Genomic DNA, 23,925 nt, shown 5'->3' on the forward strand with positions numbered 1-23,925 from the left:
AACCCATCCATTTCCCCTGGGAAGAATGCTTCAACTTAACTGCTCCAGACTAGCTTGCCATGTTGAGGTTCTCTGTTTTCAGACTTCTCTCTGTCTGCTACTGTGTTTGTTACCCAAATTTGTAGGGTCAGAGCCTGGAGCCTGTCACTTGGCCCCAATAAGTCAATTAAAGAGAATAGTAACAGTGATAAGCAGAGAAAGGAGATGTATTCACCATGACCACATTGGGAAGAGGAACAAGAGGTCCAGTGACCTTCCAAGTCTCTGTTAGGGATATTGACACAAGGTTAGAGACAGGAAACGTAAGAGGTACCCTTTGGGTTCCTGCTTCTCTGAAAATGCCTTAGTTTACCATCATAATTGAGTAATAGTCTAGTAGTAGACTTCTCTTGGAAATAATTTTACTGGAGAATTTTGAAAGAATTATCTGTTAGCCTTCAATATTGGTTTGAAAGAGTCTGATGCTAGTTTTATTTGTAAACCTGTCACTACTGTCCCACCGCTGACTCCCAAGCTCACCCTTTTTTAATTTTAGATTTTATAACATTGTTTGATTATTTAGGTGTTTGTGCATGTTTGTTCAGAGGACAACTTGAAGTTACCATTTCTCTCCTGGGATGGAATTCGGGTCCTCGGGCTTGGCAAGCAAGTGCCTCACCTCCTGAGCCACCTTGACTGCTCCTAGGTTACTCTGTCTGTGAGTTTCTGAAATCTCCGTTGTTCAGTTCTGTTTCTCCTTTGTTTTACTGTGAGATTTGCTGTTATTTTCTTCCAGTTCTATTAACTTACATTTTTTGCCATTTTTAATTTCCAGTACTTTTCTCCATCCCTTTCCTTTCCTTTCTCCCTTTCCATTCTCTTTCCTTTCCCTCACCCACAGGCTGGCTTTGAACTCTCAATATTCCTGCTTCATCTGCCTGGTGCTGAGATTACAACCATGTGCTGTCATGGGCATATGCTTTCTTGTTCCCAGAAGAAGCTGGAGAACCAGTTGCTTTTCTAGAGGATCCAAATTTAATTCTCAGTACCATATGAAAGCTCACAACCATCTGGACTCCAGGTCCCGGCATCCACTGCCTTCTTCTGGCCTCCACCACACCAGGTGGACACATGTTTACACAGACATACGTGCAGCAAAACACCATTCACATAAGATGACAGTAAAATCATTCTTAAAAACAGCTGGAAGTGCTGGCACCGCCTTCAATCCCAGCACTTGAGGGCAGAGGCAGTTGAATCTCTTGAGTTCGAGGCCACCCTGGCCCACAGAGCAAGTTTCAGGATGGCAAGGACTACACAGGAAACCCATCTCAAAAATCAAGGAAGGGAGTGAGGGAAGGTGGAGAAGGAAGAAGGAAGGAAGGAAGGAAGGAAGGAAGGAAGGAAGGAAGGAAGGAAAAGAAAGACTTATCTCACAGATGTGCTATCTCATCTGAGGATATTTTTTGACCTCAGCTTTTCCTCCTGTATCATTTCTGTCTGGTCCAAATGTCCCCTGTGCGCCTCTGTTTGTTACTTTGCCGTCACCATCATTGTTATTCCATGCGTGTATTGCCTGCGTGTATGTCTGTGGACCACGTGTGCGCCTGGTGTCAGTGGAGCCCAGGAAAGGGGAGCAGATGCCTGGAGCTGGAGCTGGAGACAGCTGTGAGCTGCCCCGTGGGAAGCAAGCCTGTGCCCTCGGAAGAGCCACCTGCGCTGAGCCAGTGAGCCGTCTTCCAGCCCTGGGGCGTTGTGTTTTGTTATAGAGTTTTGTTCTCAGCGTGTGCTGTTCCTTCACGTTCATGGTAGGAGCGAGCCTGAACTGATGGGAAGCTGGGTGGATGGTTGGCCTTGAAGATGGATTTATTTTGCTGGGACCCAAGTATTTTGTTGGGCTTTCCAGCTGTCTTACACATAGAAAACTCCAGTCTTCTTGGGAAGTGAGAGCCTGGCTGCTGTCTCCTAGTCTCTGAGCAGGTGGGGGGAAGGGGTAGAGGTGATGGGGGAAGGAGGGGAGGGACTGTGTAGACTCTAAGTCACCACTCAGCAGGTGCTCCCCAGCCTGTGAGAGCTCCACCGCAGCAAGCCTTGAACACTCCCCCCTTCTGTGTCAGATAGGAGCCCTGTGCCTGTCCCTGTTGCAGCTTCTTCCGCAGCGGTACCCAGAGTTGTCTATTGTTAGTCTGTTCTACCTGAGGGTCAGTTTGGCTTAGTGGTTCTGGCATGCTGGGTGTTCTGTGTAAATGTCCTGTCCTGGGCTTAGTGATTAATCCATTCAAATCCCCATCCTAGAAGCCAGAAGTTTCTCCCCTGAGAGGAAAAATAGCCTGTTCTGTTTCAGCCGTAGAGCTGTGGGGTGCAGAAGGGCCTCATTGGCGTTATTGACTTGTCTGTTAACCACTAGGGAGGGCAGGTCCCATGCTCTAGTCAGAGGTAGAGACTTGGAATAGATGGGCAGCTATAAAGTTCCTAGGAAATACAGTAATTTCTTAAATGAAAATAAGCAAGTTCTTATTTCAAATAATTCCAGGAACTATGCAGATGTTTACTGGGTCCAGACTCAGCATTAAAAGGCACCGAGGCCCTCTTTTTCTCTTTTTTAACTTGTTTTATTGAAAACTTTCAAATATACGTAAATATATACTTTTAAAGCAAATTTACTTTTTTTTTTTTTTTTTTTTTGGTTTTTCGAGACAGGGTTTCTCTGTATTGTTTTGGAGGCTGTCCTGGAACTCGCTCTGTAGACCAGGCTGGCCTCGAACTCACAGAGATCCGCCTGCCTCTGCCTCCCGAGTGCTGGGATTAAAGGCGTGCGCCACCACCGCCTGGCCAAATTTACTGTTTTTGCTATAAATATTTCCATCTCTTATAAAAAGAAATCATAATACATGCTACCTAAAGGAAAAATTACTTAGTTTTATTGAGCACAGGTGATATCGAAAGCAGTCATTTTGCTTACTTTTGTAGGTGCCCTATAGTTCTTGAAAACATTTGGGTCACGCTTATTTGTGGCCTTTTCTATTATATTTTTAAGGTGCAATCTATTAGACTTTCTTGCATTATAATGTATTACTGTAAAACATCTTATTGATCATGTAATCCATGCTCTTGTAGCAAATTTGTGAGTTATGCTACTGTGACCGCAATTGAACTTGGTAACATTTCTGTCACGCACACTGGGATCCAAATCCCAGCCCCGGGATGGTATGAGTCACCAATATTTACTTTTGCTGTGCCCTGATTGTTTTCTTTTTTCTTTTTAGTTTATTTATCTTTATTTCATGGGTATGAGTCTCTGCCTCCACATATGTCTGTATACCACATATTCAACATCCAGAGGCCAGAAGAGGCCATCAAATGCCCCTGGAACTAGAGTTACAGCGGTTGGGAGCCACCATGTGGGTTCTGGGAATTGAACTGGGGTCCTCTGGAAGAGCAACCAGTGCTCTTAACTGCTGAGCCACCTCCAGTATTGGCTTTATACTTTAAAACAACCCCTCCAAAAGCCAGTGTCTTTGGTGCTGGTGTCAGGCTGCAGTAAGGAGTGGGGGGGGTTGGTGTGTGCTTTCGGCTCCCGTCTCTCTCCAGCTAGAATTCTCCTCTGCTGTTGATCCGCCCTTTTCACCAGGGTTGCTAAGGCTGCTGGAATTTCTTGGCATTCGCTGCTCTAGGAAATGCTGAATGCTAACAAATTTCAGTGGGGCAAATGGGCCTCCTCCCACATACTGGGCTTTTCTAAGGAGACCCTCGGTGTCCTAAGCAAGTTACAGTGAAGGGCTAAGGGATCTCATGTGTGTACATGGATTTGGAGCTTTAGCCGAACGGACTTTTGCTCCTTAGTTGACAAGTTCTTGCATGTAGGCCCTTTATTAAACATCCTAAGCTATAAGAGCTCCAAATGTGGCCAGCTATGCTTTAAAGTTGTTGTAAATCACCTTTTGGTTTATTTTGTGTGCATGCCGTGTGCATGTCACCCGATTAGGAGTTGGTTCTCTGGGACCCAAGGGTGGAACTCAGTTTGTCAGTAAGTACACTGACTGCTGAGCCATCCTGCCAGCCCCACGCCTCTCTTCCTGCATTCTGTGTGCTGAGGCTGAGGTAAGCTTTGTTAGGTCTTAACCCTTTTTTCCTTGTGTTTTGTATAGGACAATGGATTTTCCTGGTCACTTTGAGCAGATCTTTCAACAGCTGAACTACCAGAGACTTCATGGGCAGCTCTGCGACTGCGTCATTGTAGTGGGGAGCAGGCATTTCAAAGCGCACCGCTCCGTGCTGGCGGCATGCAGCACGCATTTCCGGGCTCTCTTCTCTGTGGCTGAGGGAGATCAAGCCATGAACATGATCCAGCTGGATAGTGAGGTGGTGACGGCAGAGGCCTTTGCCGCCCTGATTGACATGATGTACACCTCCACCCTCATGCTAGGGGAGAGCAACGTTATGGACGTCTTATTGGCAGCCTCTCACCTGCATCTGAACTCGGTTGTTAAGGCTTGTAAACATTACCTGACGACAAGGACGCTGCCCATGTCTCCCCCCAGTGAGCGCGCTCCGGAGCAGAGCGCTCGCATGCAGCGCTCCTTCATGCTGCAGCAGCTGGGACTGAGCATCGTGAGCTCGGCCCTCAGTTCCAGCCAGAGTGGCGAGGAGCCACCTGCCCCCATTAGCTCATCCATGCGCAACAACCTGGACCAGCGGACACCCTTCCCCATGAGACGCCTTCACAAGCGCAAGCCGTCTGTAGAGGAGCGGGCCCGGCAGCGCCTCCGACCCTCCATGGACGAGGCAGCCATTTCAGATGCTACCCCAGAGAGCGGGCCTTCGGGAGTCCTTTCTCGGGAGGAGTTCTTTTCACCAGATTCTCTGAAAATTGTGGATAACCCTAAGCCCGATGGGATGGCTGACAACCAGGAAGACAGTGCTATGATGTTTGATCGGCCTTTTGGTGCCCAGGAGGATGCCCAGGTGCCCAGCCAGTCAGACGGCACTGCTGGCAACATGGCCTCCCGCGCAACTCAGGTGGAGGCCGGTTTTGAGCAGGAAGCTGTAGCTGAGAAGGGCAGCTTCCAGTGTGAAAACCCCGAGGCCGGCCTTGCGGAGAAGGAGCACATGAGGGTGGTGGTGAAGTCCGAGCCGCTGAGCTCTCCCGAGCCGCAGGACGAAGTGAGCGATGTCACCTCCCAGGCGGAAGGCAGCGAGTCTGTGGAGGTGGAGGGCGTGGTGGTCGGGGCCGAGAAGATAGACCTCAGCCCCGAGAGCAGCGATCGGAGTTTCTCGGATCCCCAGTCCAGTACAGACAGGGTCGGGGACATCCACATTTTGGAAGTCACAAATAATCTAGAACATAAGACCTCTTTTAGTATTTCAAATTTTCTCAGCAAGAACAGGGGGAGTAACTTTAGCACAAGTCAGAGCACCGACGACAACATCCCAAACACCACCAGTGACTGCCGGCTGGAGGGTGAGGCCCCTTACCTGTTGAGTCCAGAGGCTGGGCCTGCAGGCGGGCCTTCCTCTGCTCCCAGTTCCCATGCAGAGAACCCATTCAGTGAGCCTGCAGACCCCCACTTTGTCAGGCCTATGCAGGAGGTGATGGGCCTGCCGTGTGTGCAGACCTCAGGCTACCAAGGAGAACAATTTGGGATGGACTTTTCCAGGTCTGGCTTGGGTCTCCACTCTTCTTTTTCCAGGGCAATGATGGGTTCCCCAAGAGGAGGAGCTAGTAACTTTCCATACTACCGACGCATAGCTCCCAAAATGCCGGTTGTAACTTCTGTCAGGAGCTCACAGATGCCTGAAAACTCCTCTGGTTCCCAGCTGATGATGAACGGGGCCGCCTCATTTGAAAGCGGTCACCCTTCCCAGCCCGGCCCTCCGCAGCTGACCAGGGCGTCCGCCGATGTCTTGTCGAAGTGCAAGAAGGCCTTGTCGGAGCACAACGTCCTGGTTGTGGAGGGGGCTCGCAAGTACGCCTGCAAGATCTGCTGCAAAACCTTCCTGACCCTGACAGACTGTAAGAAGCACATCCGAGTGCACACGGGCGAGAAGCCCTACGCCTGCCTCAAGTGTGGCAAGAGGTTCAGTCAGTCCAGCCACCTGTACAAGCACTCGAAGACCACCTGCCTGCGCTGGCAGAGCAGCAACCTCCCCAGCACCTTGCTCTAACCATCTCCTCGTGAGGCATCGTGGGACAGTTGTGCACCCAGATTAAAATCGCTCTTGGCAGGCAGCTAATGCCACTGGACCTGAGGCCTCGGCTGGCCAGCGGCTCCTTGCATCTCAGCCAGTGGCTAGCAGAGAGCTGTTAGGTGTAGTCCTGACGCCGAGAAGTCACTCTTAGTGTAGTCCTGACGCTGCAGCACTTCTGAGTGAGGTATGCACCAACTCCTTCCTTAGGGTTGAGGAATGCAGTCATAAAGTAGTTTGTCATTGGTGGTAAGAGTGTCATATTTTAAAATGGAACTATTTAACACTATTTTAAAGCCCTGTGAAGCAATTAATTAAATTCCCTACATCCTCTGGTGGGCTGCACAGCAGTGCAAAGCATGCGTGTAAGCAGTTGACTTGGTGGTAACTGAACAAAGGCCCTGGAGGACAAGCCTGTCGGTCACACTGCTTTAACGTGTCTGAGCTAGTCCGAGGCTGCAGAAAGTACTGTGTCCCTTTTCAGTCTGAGTTGCAGTCTCTGACTGCCCTGACGGTGCTGATACTAGGTCCAGGTGGACACGCCCTTGGACTAACAGGTGTATACACCTTTGAATCATCTCTGTGGAACCGGTGTTTTTATTAACTTTTCTTCTGCTTTTAAAAATAAAGTTGTAAGTGGAGTATGTACTTGTAGGGAGTGACAGTGAGGTGTTTCTGTGCGTGCTGTGTTAGCAGTGTTTTAATCAATGTGTTTCCCATGCAGTAGTTCTGTTGGAAGTCAGCAGGGACTAGTGTCCGTCTTCGTTCTGGTGATATGGGGTCCTGTTTTGTGGGTTTTCACGGTGCATTTGTCTTTTACTCCATCCAGATGTCCAAACCAGCCCGGTCTGGCTGGTCTCGCCACCCGCCATCACCTGCTCTGCTCTGTCACTTCTTACTCCCAAGCCCCATAGAGCCTCTCTCCCAGGCAGAGCCAGCGGAGCCAAGCGCAGCAGCCATGGTTTATACCTCAGCTGTCAGTGGTGCCGCTCCTTTAACCAGTACTCGGCGTTCCGTCATCTAAACCTAAATGTGGTAGTGGTAGTGTTCATAGCTCTGTGCTTTCCAGGCTTTGCAAGAACTAGGCAGCCCCCACACAGCATAGAACTCACCAGAAACATTCAAGGTTCTTGGAGAGGCGTTCAGTTCTCTGTCCAGGACCTCTGCGTCCTCCTTGCTGTCATGGCGCCTGTTCTGGCATGCACCCAGGGGACAGCACAGGTCCATGCAAGTCTGTAGGCTCATTTAGTTCAGTCATGGACAAGAATTCCTATTTTTCTCATACCTTTTCTCAGAGATGCCAAACCATTGTACACAATTCAGAGGAATTCAGTTCTTTAGTGTAGAAAACTGCATATTTATGTATTTCCTAAAACAAATGACTGTGTGTCTTCTCTTAAGCTAGTGTGACCATGAATCTGTGGATAGACCTGTAATGTCCTAAGAGGGCATGCCACCTGAACTGATTCCCAGGGAGGTCAGCCCAGATGGAAACCCGACCCTCTTCCTGAGCAGGTGCGTGGGAAGACCAGCGGAGGCAGTGGGGTCACTTGAGGATTGCCGTGTGGCTCGTCGGCAGTCTGTTGAGACATGATGTAGGTGCCAGTGGGGTGAGTCGGGGGCAGCATGTAGAACCAGGGATGCCGGCTGGGTGAGGAGCCAGTGTCACAGGCAGGGAATGGCGGTCGTTCTTCCTTCTGCCTTAAGGACGTGGCGCCTGGCGTCTGTCCCTCACTCAGCTTGGGTATGAACGGACTTTGCTTTGGGGCCTGCCTCTCTACTGCTGGACGGACCTGGGATCTCATCTACCTCGTTGAGTCAGTCTCTACGTGTGAGGAGCAAGCTTGCAGGCCAGTGTCCTCCAACATGCTGCAGCACTTAAAGGTTCCCAAGGGTCCCTGGGGACTAGACCAGGGCTGCTGTGACCTGGAGTTCTACTGGGATTCTAACTGGCACTGGGGACCCGACTTTTGATTTGTAGCCTTAATTATAGCCCGGCATAATCATGTACAATCTTCTGGAGATGGCGTCAAGTATAGAGGCACCCTGTCGGTGCCAATGCTGGTCAAAACAGATTTGGAAATAAAAAAAATTGTCATACTCATGCCTCTAAATACGTGTTCACCTCTGTCTAGGTTAAGGCCGAGACACAGCAGGGAAGTGCTTCTCCCCGGCCCACCTGTCTGTGCCGTGCCTGCCTGAGGGGAGGAGTGAAGGAGGATTTAAAGGAGCGTCTACTGGGGTGCAGAGGGAACGGGTGGACACGGACCCCGACCCTGGGAGTCCTCCTGCCTTCTCAGGCTGACCACAGTGCTGGCCTTGCCTCCCCTGGCTTGCAGTTTCCTCCCCTCTTGTCTCTTCTGTCACCACGGTCTAGGTGTTGGTTTCAGGTTCCATGTTTTTCTGGCTCTGCTTTTCTTTCCTCAGTGAGGGGAAAGGCAGTTTGGGTGAGGGGAATGTGGGAAGCAGAGTCAAGGCAGATCACCAGGCGCCTGAATAGACAAACCCAAGGATGCTCCTTTTATTAGTGCCCCTAGTCACAGGCCCAGCTGCTGTGTCAGGTTATTTAGTGCCAGAATCACAGGCTCTTGGCCTGGATGCGGCAAGCCCATTTGCCAGTCCCCACATCCTCCTGGAGATGTAGTCGTGGAGGCTTCCACCAGGCTCTTTCCTGAGTCCCAAAGTCCAGCAAGATGTCTCCAGCCCACGAAAGCCCCTCTGGCTACAGCTTGAGCTCACTGGGCATCGTCTCCCCTCTTAGGCCAGCCAGCAAGTTGTTAGCAGCCAGCAAGGACATGGTGTTGCGAGTTTTGTAGGTGGCGCTGCCGATGTGAGGTAGGATCACTGCGGAAGAAAGAAGCATTGGTCCCAGACTACCAGTCAACAGGACAAAGGTTCTATCTCGCTACCCATCACTGCATCCTCCGCCGCGCCCTCCAAGACTGAGCTTCCCCATGAACACCATTCCCTCAGGTTCAACGGAGCAAGTCCTGAGACCCAGATCCAAACAAAAGATTTGAACCCTTAAAAGGATGGTAGGCAACAGGGAGTCTTGTTGCCCATCTGGATAGTGAAACTGGGCACCTGCTCAGGAGCCCAGCCTTGCAGGCACTACAGCCTGCACCCTTGAGAGTGATGGCACAGGGCTTCTGAGCTGAAGTAACTCCACGATAAAAAGCTGGGCAACACTAGGTGCTCTGTCCCGGTGCTGAGCAAATGAGAGCTGCCTGCCTTCCGGAGCTGAGTGGGGACAGAGCCAGCTTTCCTGGCTGCGGACTGTAACCCTGACATCACAGTCAGTGTTCCTAGCAGGCTGGCACGGGGGTGGAGTCAGCAGGATTGCCAAGAGCTGACATAATGGGAGCCTTCACTGAAGAGACAGCAAGAACCTGTTTGGGCTTCCTCTCCAGAACGCAGAGGGACACCCGTAGGCCTGATGCCTCCCGTGAGTCTGGAGACAGAAACACCACCATTTCTTGAAGAGGGAGCAGAGGCACCAGCATCGCATTGTCAGGGCTCGTTAAGGGCGGTCTCGGGCTACAGTCCAGATCTGCAGAAGCCCTTGGGGCACGACCTGGTAACCAGTGACCCAGTCCCTCCAGGAGACAACAAACTAGACCCACTGTACTTGCTGACAGAGCAGCAATAGCCAGAAGCATGCAGGGCCCTCGGAACAAAGAGAAGGGAGACTTAAAATGCCCAAGGCGGAAGAATGGCCCAAACTCAGAAGTCTGGGGGCACTGATGGCTGGTGAGCCAAATATTGGAAAAACCGAAAGCTGGACTCTCCAGCCACAACATGAATGAGCTGTTGGCTGCTAGAAGCTTCCTGTCTGGTACCAGTTGTAAACACTGGTGGTGTCCTTACTTTTCCACGCACTGGTAATAGCCAGTTATCTCCATGAGTAGCTATAGGAGTGTGGTCAGCCTTCCTTTAACAAACCCATTTGCTTCTTGGGTCTGTCTCCATGGGGATGGGGACTTAGTTGAGCATCACACTCCTGTTAAACACCAGTCACTAATAGCCTACACACTCCTAGTCCCTGGCTGTGTCCTCTGGGCTAGCATTGCCCCCGCTAACTCCATAGCCAGGCCTCGACTACTCAACACTCTGTAGGGTAGCTGTACATTTGCACTGGAAACTGCTCTTACCACAGTTCTTCAGGGTTAGCAGTGGGTGATTTGGAGGCAGTGGTTCCGGAGTGGTCACGTCTAGTCCTGCTGCTGCCAGCTGACCACTGGTTAATGCCTGGTACAGGTCATCCTGGTTTACCACATCTCCCCTGGAAGGGACAGGTGGTCATCTGGGGACCCAGACACACCCTCCACCCAAGCTACCTTTAGGGCAGAATGACCCACAGAATGTATTTTTCCACTCATCACCTGGCACGGACTTTTTTTTTTTAAAGATTTATTTATCATATATACATTGTTCTACCTGCATGCCAGAAGAGGACACCAGATTGAATTGTAGATGGTTGTGAGCCACCATGTGGTTGCTGGGAATTGAACTCAGGACCTCTGGAAGGGCAGTCAGTGCTCTTAACCTCTGAGCCATCTCTCCAGCCCCCTGGCACGGGCTTCTAAGGCTGGTAAACGTTAGCACACAATGGGAGTCTGCATATAAATGCTAGTTCTGACTTGAGCCCTGCCACTTATTAGTGTGACAGAGCTAATGAACTTTCCTGGGCTCCTGAGGAAACCCTAACTTCCTGGAACACTGGGGTTGGGAGTACTTCGCAGACTCTGAAGGTCCCTCTGTAGGCCCCACCCTTTGTAGCTGAGGGAAGTGGGCCTGCTGGGAGCCAAGCCCTGAGCAAGGTTAGGCTGAGCAGGGGACCTGAAGGCTGACTCATCTTCCTCATCCATTTCTCAAAGGGACAGAAACCCAGGTCACAGGGGTAGACACAGCCCTCAACAGGAGTGCTTGGGGACCCAGGGAGGAGGGCAGCCCTCGGCTACCTGCTGATGTTGATGAAGACAGCTGTGCTCTTCATCTTCTGGAAGAACTCCTTGTTGCAGAGCCCCCTGGTAGCAGGTGTTAAGGAGCAGGACACGACAATGAAGTCAGACTCTGCGGCCAGCTGAGCAATAGGCACTGGGGGAGGGGAGACTTTATCAGAGGCTGAGTACCAGCGAGGGACAGCAGAGGACAGCGACATGGGTAGCTCCCACCTCACACAAAAGAAACTCCCAGGATGCCAGGCATGACGGCACACACTAGGAATTCCAGAGGCTGAGGCAGGAGGACTACCTTAACTCGGAGCCAGCCAGAGCTACACAGTGAAACCGTCTCCAGAATCAATGGGCCAGGGAGGTGTCTGTCAGTAAAGTGCCCCGTACAAGCATGAGGACCTGAGTTTGCATCCCCAGGACCCACCTGAGAATCCGGGCAAGACTAATTCCAACCCCAGAGAGAGAGCGCGCTCACTGGCCTCCCACTCTAGTGAGTTCTAGGTTCAGTGAGACCAAGTCTCAAAACTATGATGGAGGAGCTGGAGGACGGCTCAGCACTTAAAACGATCACGAGAGCCAGAGTTCGGGTGTCCGCACCCACATAACATCCAGAGTATGCCTGTAACGTCAGCTCTGAGCAGGCAGAGACAGACATCAATTGCTAGGACTTCCCACCTAGATGAGAGAACTCGAGGTCTAGGACACATGATGGAGGTCTGTGCTCATGAGTGGCCTTCTGTGTCCCAAGCAGAAGTCCCCAGACACCTCATGCTCCTGCATTCTGCCTATAAGTGACACACCACCACCACCACCGCCACCAAGCCCAGATGGACTCCAGGAGAAATCAGGACTTTACTTACCAAACTCTGCCTGGAATTCTGCAGCTTCCTGAGGCCTGGGCTGGCGCCCCGTGTAGAGAAATCTCTGGACACCAAATGGTTTCAGTCGCCGAGCAATGGCCTGACCTAGAGGCAAGGAGTCCACAGCTTGCTCCCACCTTCCCGAGGGCAAGGGCAGGTGACCCTTCGAGGTGGATGCTTGTTCTGTCGCAGTGGAGCTGGGCTACCCCAGTAACCAACCCCTACAGTACCCTGTTCTCGTGGATTTAGGGGCAGTGCCGCACACTGTAGGTGGACTGGTTTACCCTGGCTTCACATGGTTCCACTCATCCCAAGGGCCATTTGCTGACTTTCTCCAAGAACTGGTGTGGCACCTCTGAAGATAGGGGGTCAAGAGGTCCCCTCTCCTGAACTCTACCTCTGTAAACACAGCCCTGCATCTTGACTTTTGGTGGCATTGCCCAGCTGCCAACTTGTCCCACAAGACTTACAAGAGTTTTTCACACATGCTGCTGCCAACAAGCTTGGACACTTTGGTCCTCAGAACACACCCCAGGTTGTTGGATTCCTCCAAGAAGCTCCAAGGATTGCTGGCTGACCAGACAGGTTACCTCATTCTCCACCCCCTGGCTGCCTCTGTACATGCAGGATGGCAGCACCCTAGCCTCCTACCAGGCTTCTGAGGTGACGGCACTGAAGGGGAGGGGACCCTCAGCTGCAACTGCAGAGTGGGAAATAGCCTGCCTTCCAGAACCAGGGTCCAGAGTTGGTACAGGCTTTCCCACAGGAAGCTGCTTCCCATGGCTAGCCCAGCACCTTATAGTCTTTATGTTCATTAGAACCCTGGGTCTCTACAAATTGTCCCTGTGAGCTCTTGAGCTTGCGTTGTTTTCTTCTTGTAGTCACACAGACGTCCCCTCCAAAGGACACCCATCGTCCAGGCTTATGGCACCGGAGACTCAACATAAGGAAAGTTGGGAGCAGGGAGTGGGGCCTCACCTATGCGCCCCAGCCCCACAATGCCAACAGTGCTCTGCGAGAGTCCGTAGCCGCACATCCATAAGGGCTTCCATGAGCTCCAGCCGCCGCTGTGGGGAGATGGTGGGATTAGCCCGACCTTGGGAAAAGACAAGCGGAGCCCACACACTGAGCCCTCCTGGCCTTGGTCTGAAGCTAGTCCTGCCTCCAGGTCATAGGCAAAAGTGGCTGACAACAAAATGGCTCTTTTGAAGCTAACGGGACACAGCAAGCGGGGCTACCGGGAGCTTTAGAAGTACCCCTGCTTGTGTAGATGGGGAACCCTGCAGAAAGGTCACGGTGTCGCTGCCTGCCTGAGGTTGCACCGCCAGGGAATCGCGAGCAGAGACTGCAAACTTAAGATCTGGGCTTTCAGAACAAGTTCTAGAATCACTCTAGAGCAACCCAAAAGCTGCCCTCCAAGGTGCATCCTGTGGCCCTGTGTGGGCCAGACCCAGCTTCTCACCCAGAACCCACGCACCTAACCGGGCAAACGTCTTTCCCGCTGCGCCCAGTGTCCCCCCACACGATGCCCTTGGGCGCTGTGGGAAAGCTCCCTGTTCCTCACACGGAAGCGCCACGATGGTGTAGTGTAGGCAGCGTTGACTCGCAAAGCTGCTTCCAGGCCTCCAGCGCGTGCGCTCCAGCGTGGCAGGAGTACAGCGCCACACTCCTTAGCTACCGGATCCACTCCACCGTGCCCAGGTCAGCAGAATCTGCCCCTCCCTTAGCCTCGTCTCTCACGACTTCCCTTCCTGCCCGCTCTGATGCAGCTCTGCCGCGAGCTCTAACTGTTTCAGCTGAGTGTTCTCCCTCTAGAGACAGAGCAGCGCTGAGCCAGGCTGAGTACTCGGGCCCTGCCGCTTTCCCACCCGGCACCAACTTACTTCTTTACTTCCTCGATGGCCTCTGGCAGCCGGCGACAAGTGGTGAGCAGCAGGGAGACAGCAAGCTCTGCGGTGGCATCTGTCAGGACACCTGGCGTGTAGCCCACCCGGATGCCCCTGGGAATCAAACATCTGGAGGTAACAGCGGCCTCAGGCACCTTCACCGGTGTCTACCGATGGGTCACTTTCACAAAGCTGCTTTGCTCCTACTGCCAGGGAGCTCAGAACTGCAAACGGCCCTCAGTCTCATCACTGTCCACCGTGGGGAGTATGTGAAGACCGGAAATCGGGGCTCAAGGCCTGGAGTGAGCAGCTACTTAACGGTCCTGATCTCTTCATTGGAAAGGGAAATAATCACGCTTGCTTCTTCTACTTCCAGGATATCAGGGAGATCAGAAGAGAGCAAATATGGCAGGTGTGTTCGGAGGTCAGAGGTCACCCGTGCCTTCTGACCTCCTGGGTTTTCGTGGCTTGTGCGTGTGTGGATGACTTCAGTATCAGCCACGGCACCGGACACATGGCAGGAGCAAGCAGGGAGCACTTCTTTCCCACTCTGGCTCCGTCCCCACACCCCACCCCGCCCCACTCCCACCTCCCCACTTCCCCAACCCCCCCCCCCCCACCCCCGCTGTATTTACCGCTTCTTGATTTCATCCAAAGCCAAGTGGTCAACCCCCACAGACAGGGTGCTGATGACTCTGAGGTTGGCTCCTGTTGTATAGAAAACACATCTGTCCTCATGGGATTCAGCCCAGGCTCTGGGGACGATCCCGGGAACACCTACTCATTATTTCTTAGATGAAGGGGAAAGCTGGTCAACCTCTGCCACCGACAAGCGGAGGCTCAGTCCCAGCACACCTGGGTCTCTCGGGACTCTACCCGTGCCTCCGAAAGTGCTGCGGTGGCGGCTGGGATGCGGCCTCTGCAGGTCTCTCCTCCACCACTAAGCATCTCGGTGAAGGCCAGGGCCCCGAGTGGTTCTGCACTGAACCTGGCAAGTCCTGGAAGCACAGCTGGGCACACACGCATGCTGGTGCCCATCTGTGCTGGGTCCTCTGTCCTGCAGCACACAGGCCCAGAGAGAGCTCAAGGTCACAAAGCAAGCAAGGCTGTGGCACGGGTGTGTGTGTGTGTGTGTGTGTGTGTGTGTGTGTGTGTGTGTGTGCGTGTGTGTGTGTGTGTGTGTGTGTGTGAGAGAGAGAGTCCACCGTACCCTCCTCCACTCCCCAGCCCACTCGTGCCAACACGTGCCAGGTGGAGCTAGTGCTGGGAACGCCCTCAGAAAGACGGGGAAGGCTCAAAAGCCAGCTGCAGCAAGCCGATGTGCTCACAGGGTAAGACGCCGGCTCAGCACATACCTGCAGCGTCCAGAAGTTTCTGGTCCACACGGTCAGCCAGGCGGCAGAGCAAGCCATGGGCCCCCACCACGCTTTGCTCCAGTTCCTTTCTGGGGATGGGGTCGTCCGAATCCCACAGCTCCACCTCACAGCTGAAGGGAAGGGAAACCCCTCAGAGGATGCCGGAACCTCCTAGATGCTATAGCAAGCAGAGCCGGCAAACACGGCCTTCCACCTGCTACGGCCTTAGGCCAAAGTTAAGATCAGGTATGGGGAGGGGGCCTCAGAACTACTTGGAATGTAGTTGGGGCCGGGGAGGAGGGGCTGCCAGAATGGGACAAGAGCTGAGTGCCCCACCTCCACGCCAGGACAGAGCGGAGCTTAAGCAGAAAATGGGGAATGGCCTAGGCACCACTCTCAATCCCGGAAAGAGCTCTCTCCTGTCCACAGGTGAGTCTCCGGGCAGCCAGCTGTGGAGAAAGCTGGGGGAGGGCGGAGAAGCAGGGGTGTCCCACGTCAGATTAACAGGGCTTATCTTCAATGAACAGTTGCAGCTGTGAGTTCACAAAGTACAAAATACAAGCCCTGTGGACTTCCCAGCTCAAGGCTGTCTAGCCGTGGGAGCACTACAGTGTTCTTTGGCAGCCCCAAGTGTGAGGTGCTCCCCCAAACCCTTGCCACTGTGTGTGTGCAGCCCTGGTGTGTGCACTGAGGACAGTGGCTGGCAGGTCCCCAGGTCCACTTGTCCCAGCACTTCAAGACCCAAAGCGTGTCCTCAGGAAGTTTATACTATGCCAGAAAAAATTCAAAACAAACCACATCCCCCCCAACCCGTCAGAACTGACTGCATAAGGGGTCACACTGTCTCCCAAACTAACAACGGTAGTGCAAAGCTGTCAAATAAAAGTGATCAGCGGGCGGTGGTGGCGCACGCCTTTAATCCCAGCACTCAGGAGGCAGAGGCAGGCGGATCTCTGTGGGTTCCAGGCCAGCCTGGTCTACAGAGTGAGTTCCAGGACAGCCTCCAAAACAATACAGAGAAACCCTATCTCGAAAAACCAAAAAAAAAAAAAAAAAAAAAAAGGGGGGGTGTCAGATTGCAGCGGGACAGGACTGAGTATAAAGGGCAATTCTGCCACCGGGAGCTGAGTGACCCTGGGGCAAGGTACGAGCCCAGCTAGCCTGATTTTTCAGATCAGCGATGTAGGAATTCTAAGGCTGACTTCACAGTGTTGGGGCTGGGGGGGGGACGACTGAAAGTTTGTGTTCACAGCTCCTAGCAAGGCTGGCGACCACAGAAGGTTCAAAATGGGGGGGGGGGTCAAAAGGCCCTGTCGACCATCCAAGGAGCCAAGCCAATTACTGTCACAGTACCTGACCCCTCCTGCCAGCCAGCTAACCTCAGAGTGAGAAATCCATAGTCTTTAGGCAACCTCCCTTCCCAGAAGGCTGGAGACCAACAGCCCGGGAGCAAGCTGCACCCGGGAGAACTTTTCTCTAAGAAACTCCGAGCCCACCCGCTGCGGACACAGCAGGCGACACCTGAACAAAGCTCCAAGCGCCAGCCCAGGCGCTCAGGTCCCGGCTCCACCTCTCCCGCCTGCCAGACACCGGGCCTTGGGAAACTGTCCCCGGCCCTGGGGCAGCTCCGGAAGCCCCAGCGTGTCTGGAGACAGCCAAACCCCCTGAGCAGGTGCAGGGGTGCCTGAGTTTCGGGGACACCCGCCCGGAGGACCGACAGGGGGCCGGGGGCTCGGCGGCAGTCCCGATCCAAACGCGGGCGCTTACTCTGCCGCCTTGGTGAGAACAGCCATGCCCTCGGGGGGAAGCGGGCCAGTGATGAAGACCTTCATGAGTCGTGCGGGTTTCATAAGATCCACTGCAGCAAACACGAACCTTGAGCACGGCGCCGGCGACGGCGACGGAAGTGGGGGCGGGGCCGGCGCTGAGGGCGGGCCGGAGGCGGGACTCTCGGCCACCCTGTGTGGGTGGGGCCGCGGCTCCGGAGACCGATTGTCCAGGAAAAGAGCAGTGGGTTTGTGTGTGCTGAGTGTAGGGCTCTGAGAGCCTTCGTGTGTGTGTGTGTGTGTGTGTGTGTGTGTGTGTGTGTGTGTGTGTGTGTGTGTGTGTGTGTGTGTGTGTGTGTGTGTGTGTGTGTGTGTGTGTGTGTTGAGAGCCTTCGTGTGTGTGTGTGTGTGTGTGTGTGTGTGTGTGTGTGTGTGTGTGTGTGTGTGTGTGTGTGTGTGTGTGTGTTGGCCTGGGGACTGCCAAGCATCCCAGGAGCCTGGGTGAGTGAGGGACATACTGAAGAGGGACTGTGTGAGTAGCTATGGATATGAGAGTTCCTCTGAGTATGCTGTCAGAATGGGGAGGGGAGAGAGCCCTGAAGAGCCATGCTAGGCGTGTTTTAGTCTCACTATCCCAAGCAGAGGCCTCTGATTAAAAACACCAAACTCTAAGCCAAGCCTGGCCTGCATACTCTCAGGAGGCTTGGGGAGACGGTCTGAATCCAGATATTATACCTTAATACTTAGGATAATTCCCTACATGAAATCCACAACTGAGGTGTGGAGTTTAACTCATCGCAGGCTGCTGCCCTGCTGGAGGCAGTTCCTGAGCAAGGTGGCGGGCAGACAAGCTTGCTGGGTGATGGGTAGAGCCGGGCTTTGCAGTTGGATGGGACTGAATCCGGATCTTGGCTCTAACCCTTATGGGCTGCTTGATGAAGTGGTGTGCGAGCCCTAACCTGCACCCCACCCCTATTCCTTCGGGCACATAGAGAGGGTAACACTCCCATTGAAGGTTGTTTTCAGTACGGGGCAGGGTGCGTGGCCTGGCGGATGCCCAGCTCAAGATGTGATGCCTAGCTAGCTGCCTGGGGCTAACGGTCAGCTCCACCACCATGAGCAGTTACTAAACTTCTGTGTGCCTCAGTTTCCTCCTTTGTAAGATGGAGATTTACATACCTGTTGGCTTGTTGAGGGTTAGGTATGTACTGTGCTGTAACAGAGACACTGAGCTAGGTGTGCTGATGTGTGCTTACAGTTCAAGCATTCAGGAGGCAGAGGCGGGATTGCAAGTTCAAGGCCAGCCCAGAAGACTTCGAAGCAAGAGGTGCAGATCCTGAAGGCAGTGTAGGAATAGCTCAGGGCCCCGGCCGCAATTCAGCTCTGCAGGCTTCTCAGTGACTCACTCTCAGGTCTGGGAGGGCCCTGAAGGCAGCACAGTGGTCTCGACCCACAAGGGCTCTAGTAGATAATGTGCACAGGGCTGACAGGTGTCAGCTGGGCCATCTGTGGTCTTTTTATGCTTGTACCCCGGCTGGCCTCTAACCCGCCATACAGCAGATGGCCCTGGAGTTTCTGGAATTGAATGCACCCAGAATCACTTTCTGCTCCCATCTGGGTTCCTGCCAAGGCTGTACTCTGCCACCCCAGCTCTAAGTAACACATTCATAAACGTCCCCCTACTGCCCTTTCTGTTTGTCACATGGCCACCGCAGGGAAAGGAAAGGTCGTGAGATGTGTCAAACATTGGCACAGAGTCCTGTTTCTGTGCCCCAGGCCAGGCCTCCCGGGGGGGGGCTTGTGGCTCTGCTCAACTCTCTCCATGCACTGAGGACAGGAGAGGGCAGTGGCACCAGACAAGCATGTCAGCGGGGTCATGGGTCCCTCCCTCAGGGTAAAGCATCTGGTTGACATTCAGAAGGTACTACGGGCTGTTGGGGTAGGGCGAGCAAGTTCTATAGGAATGAAAACAGAACACAAAGCCAGCCAAAGGCCCTGGACCCGGCCCTCAGCTTCAGAGGTTAAAGCCGATGACCATCAGACATTGATGCTGTTTAAGGAACCCCTAGTAAGCTCAGGACACCGAGGCAAACCCTTTCCATGGGAACACCCTATCCGCACTGTTTCCCCCATCTATAGGCCGGGAAGCTGAGGACAGGAGTGGGGGAAGCTGTTTGCTTGGAGCCACTAAGAGGCAGAGTTTGGACTCAAGCCCTCACCTTGGCTCTAGATCCCAGCTCTTCACCACTCAGGAAGTGTCATAGGAGGCGGGTACAGGGCGCCAGGGAGGGGCAGCTTTTCGCAACTGGCTTGGGAGAACCCTTGCAGGGGTAGCACTGGGATTAGAATCCAGAGGTGGGCACCAGGAGACCATGGGGAGTGCCAGGTGCCTGGGGCGCCCTAGCAGAGGCCAGGAGGGGCTTATGCCCCTGAAGCTCAGTGTGTGGTGGGCTGCGGCTGGCATTCCAGAGTCCTGGAACAGGAGTCTAGGGACACCTGGCCACCACTAAGGCATTGGGGGGAAACAAGTGTGTAATTCAAAACGACAGTAAGTATGGCTGTGTATCGTGTTTACGCAGGTTAACAACTGACCTGGGGTGGTGGTGCTTGTCTTAATCCCAGTGCTCAGAGGCAGAGTTCCAGGCCAGCCTGGTCTACAGAGTGAGTTTCAGGACAGCCAGGGCTACACAGAGAAACCCTGTCTCAAGCAACAACAAAACCAACTGCCATTTGCCAGCACCGGAAGTAACTCATCAGCCGCCAGCAAATGTATCAAATGTATCAGAAATACTAGACACATGAGCTTCTCAATCACGTTAGGTGAACCCGTTACCTAAGACTATTAAAGGAGTATCCCAATACTAAAATGTGACCGACATCCTGACTAGTCACCTGGTTACTCACCTCATCTAGGAAATTGCAAAACTGACGTAGCTTGTAAATTATTTTTATTATTTCTATGACTTTGTCTAGGCTTTGTCACACGTTGTCACTTTCACTTAGCCATATTGCAGAATGAACAATCTCCCAAACATGGTGGCTTGAAGCAGCAGCCGCCCTTTTTCCGGCGTGGCTTATGGTTTCTGGGGGTCCTTGGCTGCCCACGGCTGCAGGCAGATGGTAGGTGGGCTGAGTCACCTGAAGGCTTTCTCACACTTGTGTCTGGCTGCTGACGCCAGCCAGCAGCTGAACTGCTGGTACCAACATTTACACAGGACCTTGCTGTATATCATGGGCATCCTCAGGGCCCAGAGACTGGGCTTCATCCTGGGATTAAAGGTGTGTGTAGGGCTCGCCACCACCTCCTACTTTCTTGATGCTGGGATTAAAGGTGTGTGCCTGGCTTCTATGGCTTGTGGCGGACCTTTCTGAATCCTCAGGCAAGCTTTAATAAATCATAAATAATGTGTCACTACACCTAAGGCAGGCAATGCAACTTTAACTCGTCCGTGTGATCCCAAGGCTTGCAGTGCAGCATTTTTAAAAGGCCTTTCCACAGTGAGTTTAGTGTTTTAAAAAGAAATCTCATGCTTTCTCATTCTGGAACTTGTGTGGGATGTTTGATTGTTGTTGTGTTTGTTAGTTTTCTGAGATAGCTCTGACTATGTAACTCTGGTTGGTGTAGGACTACAAGGACCAGGCAGACCTTGCCCTCTGCCTCCCAAGACCCGAGACTATGGTATGTGTGGACACACCTATTGACTTTTATGGCTCTTGGAGTTTCCGAAATTTCTTTTTTTTTTATTCAATTACCAATTATTTAACATATCTTATAAAATAATGCTCTTTTTTTCTGCCTAGTTTAAAATGTCAGGGCTGGAGTGTGTCTCAGGTAAAGTGCTTTCCTGGCATTACAAAGCCCCAGGATCAGTCCCCAGCATCTTGTAAATTGGGTGTGGCACTCATTCTGTAAGTTCAGCACTCTGGAGGTGGAGCCTGGAGGACCAGAGGTCATCTTCAGCGACAGTAAATTAGAGGTCAGCTTGACACTGTCTCTAAATAAATACATAATAAACATTTGCTGCTGTTAGAAACTGAACTCGATCTCCTGGGATCTGTTGCTAAGCTTTACCCTCTCTTCTTCAAAGAGCTCAGTTTGTCACCTGTGTTACCTGGTACCACACTAGGTAAATTATTGTATGTTGTAGTATATTGAAAACATTCCAAGGTTATTTATTGACTATGCTGTGCAGACTAAATTCCAAAGTCTGATTGTGCTCGATTTGGATGTTGGACATGACTTTATTCATCTGCCTGCTTAGTCCATTAGCAATTTTAGTCATAAAATACATTTTATTGGAAATGGAGTTTTGTGACATAGCCCTGACTGATCCAACTGCCTCAGCCTCTGACATCTTAGAATTACAGGCATGCACCATCAGCTTAAAATTCATTTTAATCCGGGCAGTGGTGACATATGCCTTTAATCTGAGCACTCAGGAGACAGAGGTAGAAGCAGATGGATCTCTGTGAGGTCGAGGCCAGGCTGATCTACAGAGTGAGTTCCAAAGTTACATAGAGAAACCCTGCCCTTCAAATCATTGTAATATTGAATTCAGCAAATCTCTATGCAAGAAATCCTGAAAGAGGTGAACACCTCCCCTCTCCTGCCTCCCCTTCAAGGTAAATCGTTGATTTTTCAGGAAGCAGGCACAGCCATGCCTCTTTTGGGAAGCAATGGATTAAAGGCCCCTTCTCAAAATTCCTGAGGTTGGGGGATTGCAGGGTCAGAAGCTCTCCTGTCGACTGTGACTATTGTGAGGAGGCGACCCTCCCTGTGTGGAGAGCGCCTACGTACTGCTGGGAACCTCCACTTCCTGGAGCCTCAGCCCTGCAGTCACCAGGAACAAACTGCTGACAAAGAGGCCAGAGTTCCGGAAGACCGGAGCAGACCCAGGCGCCTGACTGTGGAGCTGAGAGACTCCAGGCTGTGGTCCTGGGGATGCCTGAACAGATTTAACGATGATTTAAGCGGGTGTGTGTGTATGGGTCTGTGTGTGTGTGTGTGTGTGTGTGTGTGTGTGTGTGTGTGTGTGTGTGTGTGTGTGTGTGTGTGTGTATGTGTGTGTGGAGGGAGGGTTGTTGCTCTGTGGAATCAGCCAGACTTTGGGGCTTGTGTAATTGCTGAGACAGCTCAAAGGACTCGGGCCACAGACCGGCTGGGTGACAGCAGGCAAAGCCCTTCAGTCTAATTGGGGGCAATTACTGTGATCTCTTCGTGGGCTGTGGGTGCCAAGCACTAGACAGGATTCTCAGGAGCCGAGGAGCTGGTGGCACAGTGGGATTGGCTTACACCGCACCCTGCTGGCAGAGGGTGGAAATACATCCTTGGCATGTCCCTGTCCTTGTTGGACTCTGTCGCCTCCTGGTGTTCATCCTCACAGTTTTGACGCATGCACCTGCAACCCCTTCGCTGCTGGCTGCCTCTGGGTTGACCTTGGTCAGAGGTGCCTGCGGACCTGACTGGGTTAAGCGTCCTGCTTGGTCGTTGGCGGCTTCTCTGGTCATCTAGCTTCTGTGAGATCCCCGGACTTGTGTCCACCTTACACTTCGGGAATCTGAGGCTTACAGGCTTGTACTAACCGGGTAGCCTCCTAGCCCTCCAGCAGCTGCCCCAGGGTCCTGTGTCACCTCCTCCCCCTCTGTCCTCAGCTCTGTCCAGCCTTTGTCCCACTGCAGGACCCCAAAGCTCTCCCTGTTCTTGCTCAGCACACACACAGGTATAGAGTGGCCGAGCTGGGGCCTTTTGCCTAGAGACACCTGGAGACCTAACACCCGAGGGCCCAGCTCAGAGAGTATAGTCCACTTTCCCAGCAAGGGGAGGGGCTGCCGGAGGAGCCAAATCAAAGATGCAGCCCAATACTAGGTATGTCCAGGGACCTATAAATGCATTAATAGTTCAAACCTCAGATCTAGAACTATGCACTGCCCAATTGTTTATTCAACAAATGATTAACAAAACCAACATAATTCCAGCGTTAGAGTGAATAACATTTACCACCTGCATGAATGTCAGTCATGCAAACTCTGCGGTAGTTTGAATGAGAGTGGCCTCATGTATATGTTTGCATGTTTGGAACCCAGTTAGTGGAATTGTTTGGGAAGGATTAGGAGGTCTGGCCTTGTTTGAGGTGTGTGATTCGGTTTGGGCTTTGAGGCTTCAAAAGCCCATGCCTGTCTGTCTGTCTGTCTGTCTGTCTGTCTCTCTCTCTCTCTCTCTCTCTCTCTCTCTCTCTCTGAAAGTCGCAGATCAGATGTATCTCTCAGCTACTAGTCCAGCATCAGGCTTGCCTGTACCGTGCTCCCCACTGTGATGAGCATGGCCTGATCCCCAATTAAATGCTTTCTCTGATAAGTTGCCTTGGCCATGGTGTCTCCTTACAGCAATAGAACAGTGACTAAGGCCAGGCAGTGGTGGCAGCGCACGCCTTTAATCCCAGCACTCAGGAGGTAGTGGCAGGCGGATCTCTGTGAGTTTGAGACCAGTTTGATCTACAGAGTAAGTTCTGGGACAGCCAGAGCTGTTACACAGGGAAACCCTGTCTTGAAACCCCCCTCCTCAACCTCCCAAACAAAAACAGTAACTAAGACAGCTAGTTGTTTATTCAACAAGTGGTTAACAAAACTAACATTCCCCCAACATGACACTAACCACCTGCAGGAACAGTCATGCTTACTTTAGCAGAAAGAGCCCATTTCTCCCAGGTAACACCCGTTCTGGGATAAAACTAGCTTTATTTGAAGTAGAATTTAAAGAGTTTTGTTGTGGCTGTGAAGGTTTTATTTTAAGACAGGGTCTCACGTAGCCTAGTCTGGTCTCAGACTTACTATGTAGCCAGTGATGGCCTTGAATTCCTGATTCCCCCTGCCTCCACCCACCAAGTACTTGGATTACAGACCTGTACAACCATATCTGGCTTGCCTTTGCTTTCATTTTG

General features: G+C 52.4%; 2 protein-coding genes across 21 annotated transcripts in view; one reads left to right on the top strand and one right to left on the bottom strand.

Moving 5' to 3' along the window:
* Nucleotides 1-8,265, top strand: part of Zbtb5 (zinc finger and BTB domain containing 5) — a 29,327-nt gene extending 21,062 nt beyond the window's left edge. For 9 of the 19 annotated variants that reach the window (XM_040739072.1, XM_040739042.1, XM_040739052.1 and 6 more), the window contains 2 exons: nucleotides 563-697; nucleotides 4,128-8,265. In XM_040739072.1, the coding sequence (XP_040595006.1) occupies nucleotides 4,132-6,144 (2,013 nt within the window). In that variant the 5' untranslated portion in view covers nucleotides 563-697; nucleotides 4,128-4,131 and the 3' untranslated portion in view covers nucleotides 6,145-8,265. Of the gene's footprint in view, nucleotides 1-562; nucleotides 698-1,354; nucleotides 1,707-4,127 lie in introns of those variants that run through there. The other 10 variants (XM_013119662.3, XM_013119657.3, XM_040739097.1 and 7 more) reach the window with 2 other exon arrangements.
* Nucleotides 8,266-8,662: 397 nt separating this feature from the next.
* On the bottom strand, nucleotides 8,663-17,147 carry Grhpr (glyoxylate and hydroxypyruvate reductase). Of its 2 annotated transcripts, XM_013119705.3 has the most exons (9): nucleotides 16,989-17,147; nucleotides 15,222-15,352; nucleotides 14,502-14,574; nucleotides 13,864-13,980; nucleotides 12,959-13,047; nucleotides 11,981-12,085; nucleotides 11,127-11,262; nucleotides 10,317-10,447; nucleotides 8,663-9,009 (listed from the first exon to the last, which is right to left on the bottom strand). In XM_013119705.3, the coding sequence occupies exons 1-9, from the start codon at nucleotides 17,069-17,071 to the stop codon at nucleotides 8,888-8,890; spliced, it is 987 nt and encodes a 328-aa protein (XP_012975159.1). In that variant the 5' UTR covers nucleotides 17,072-17,147; the 3' UTR covers nucleotides 8,663-8,887. The 2 variants fall into 2 exon arrangements, with proteins under 2 accessions (XP_012975159.1, XP_040595036.1); XM_040739102.1 differs by lacking the exons at nucleotides 8,663-9,009; nucleotides 10,317-10,447 and adding an exon at nucleotides 10,536-10,753 and having other exon boundaries at nucleotides 16,989-17,139.
* Nucleotides 17,148-23,925: the final 6,778 nt, after the last annotated feature.

The sequence above is a fragment of the Mesocricetus auratus genome, unplaced genomic scaffold (genome assembly GCF_017639785.1).
Source record: "Mesocricetus auratus isolate SY011 unplaced genomic scaffold, BCM_Maur_2.0 Super-Scaffold_6730, whole genome shotgun sequence".
In the NCBI taxonomy this organism is placed as follows: Eukaryota; Metazoa; Chordata; class Mammalia; order Rodentia; family Cricetidae; genus Mesocricetus; species Mesocricetus auratus.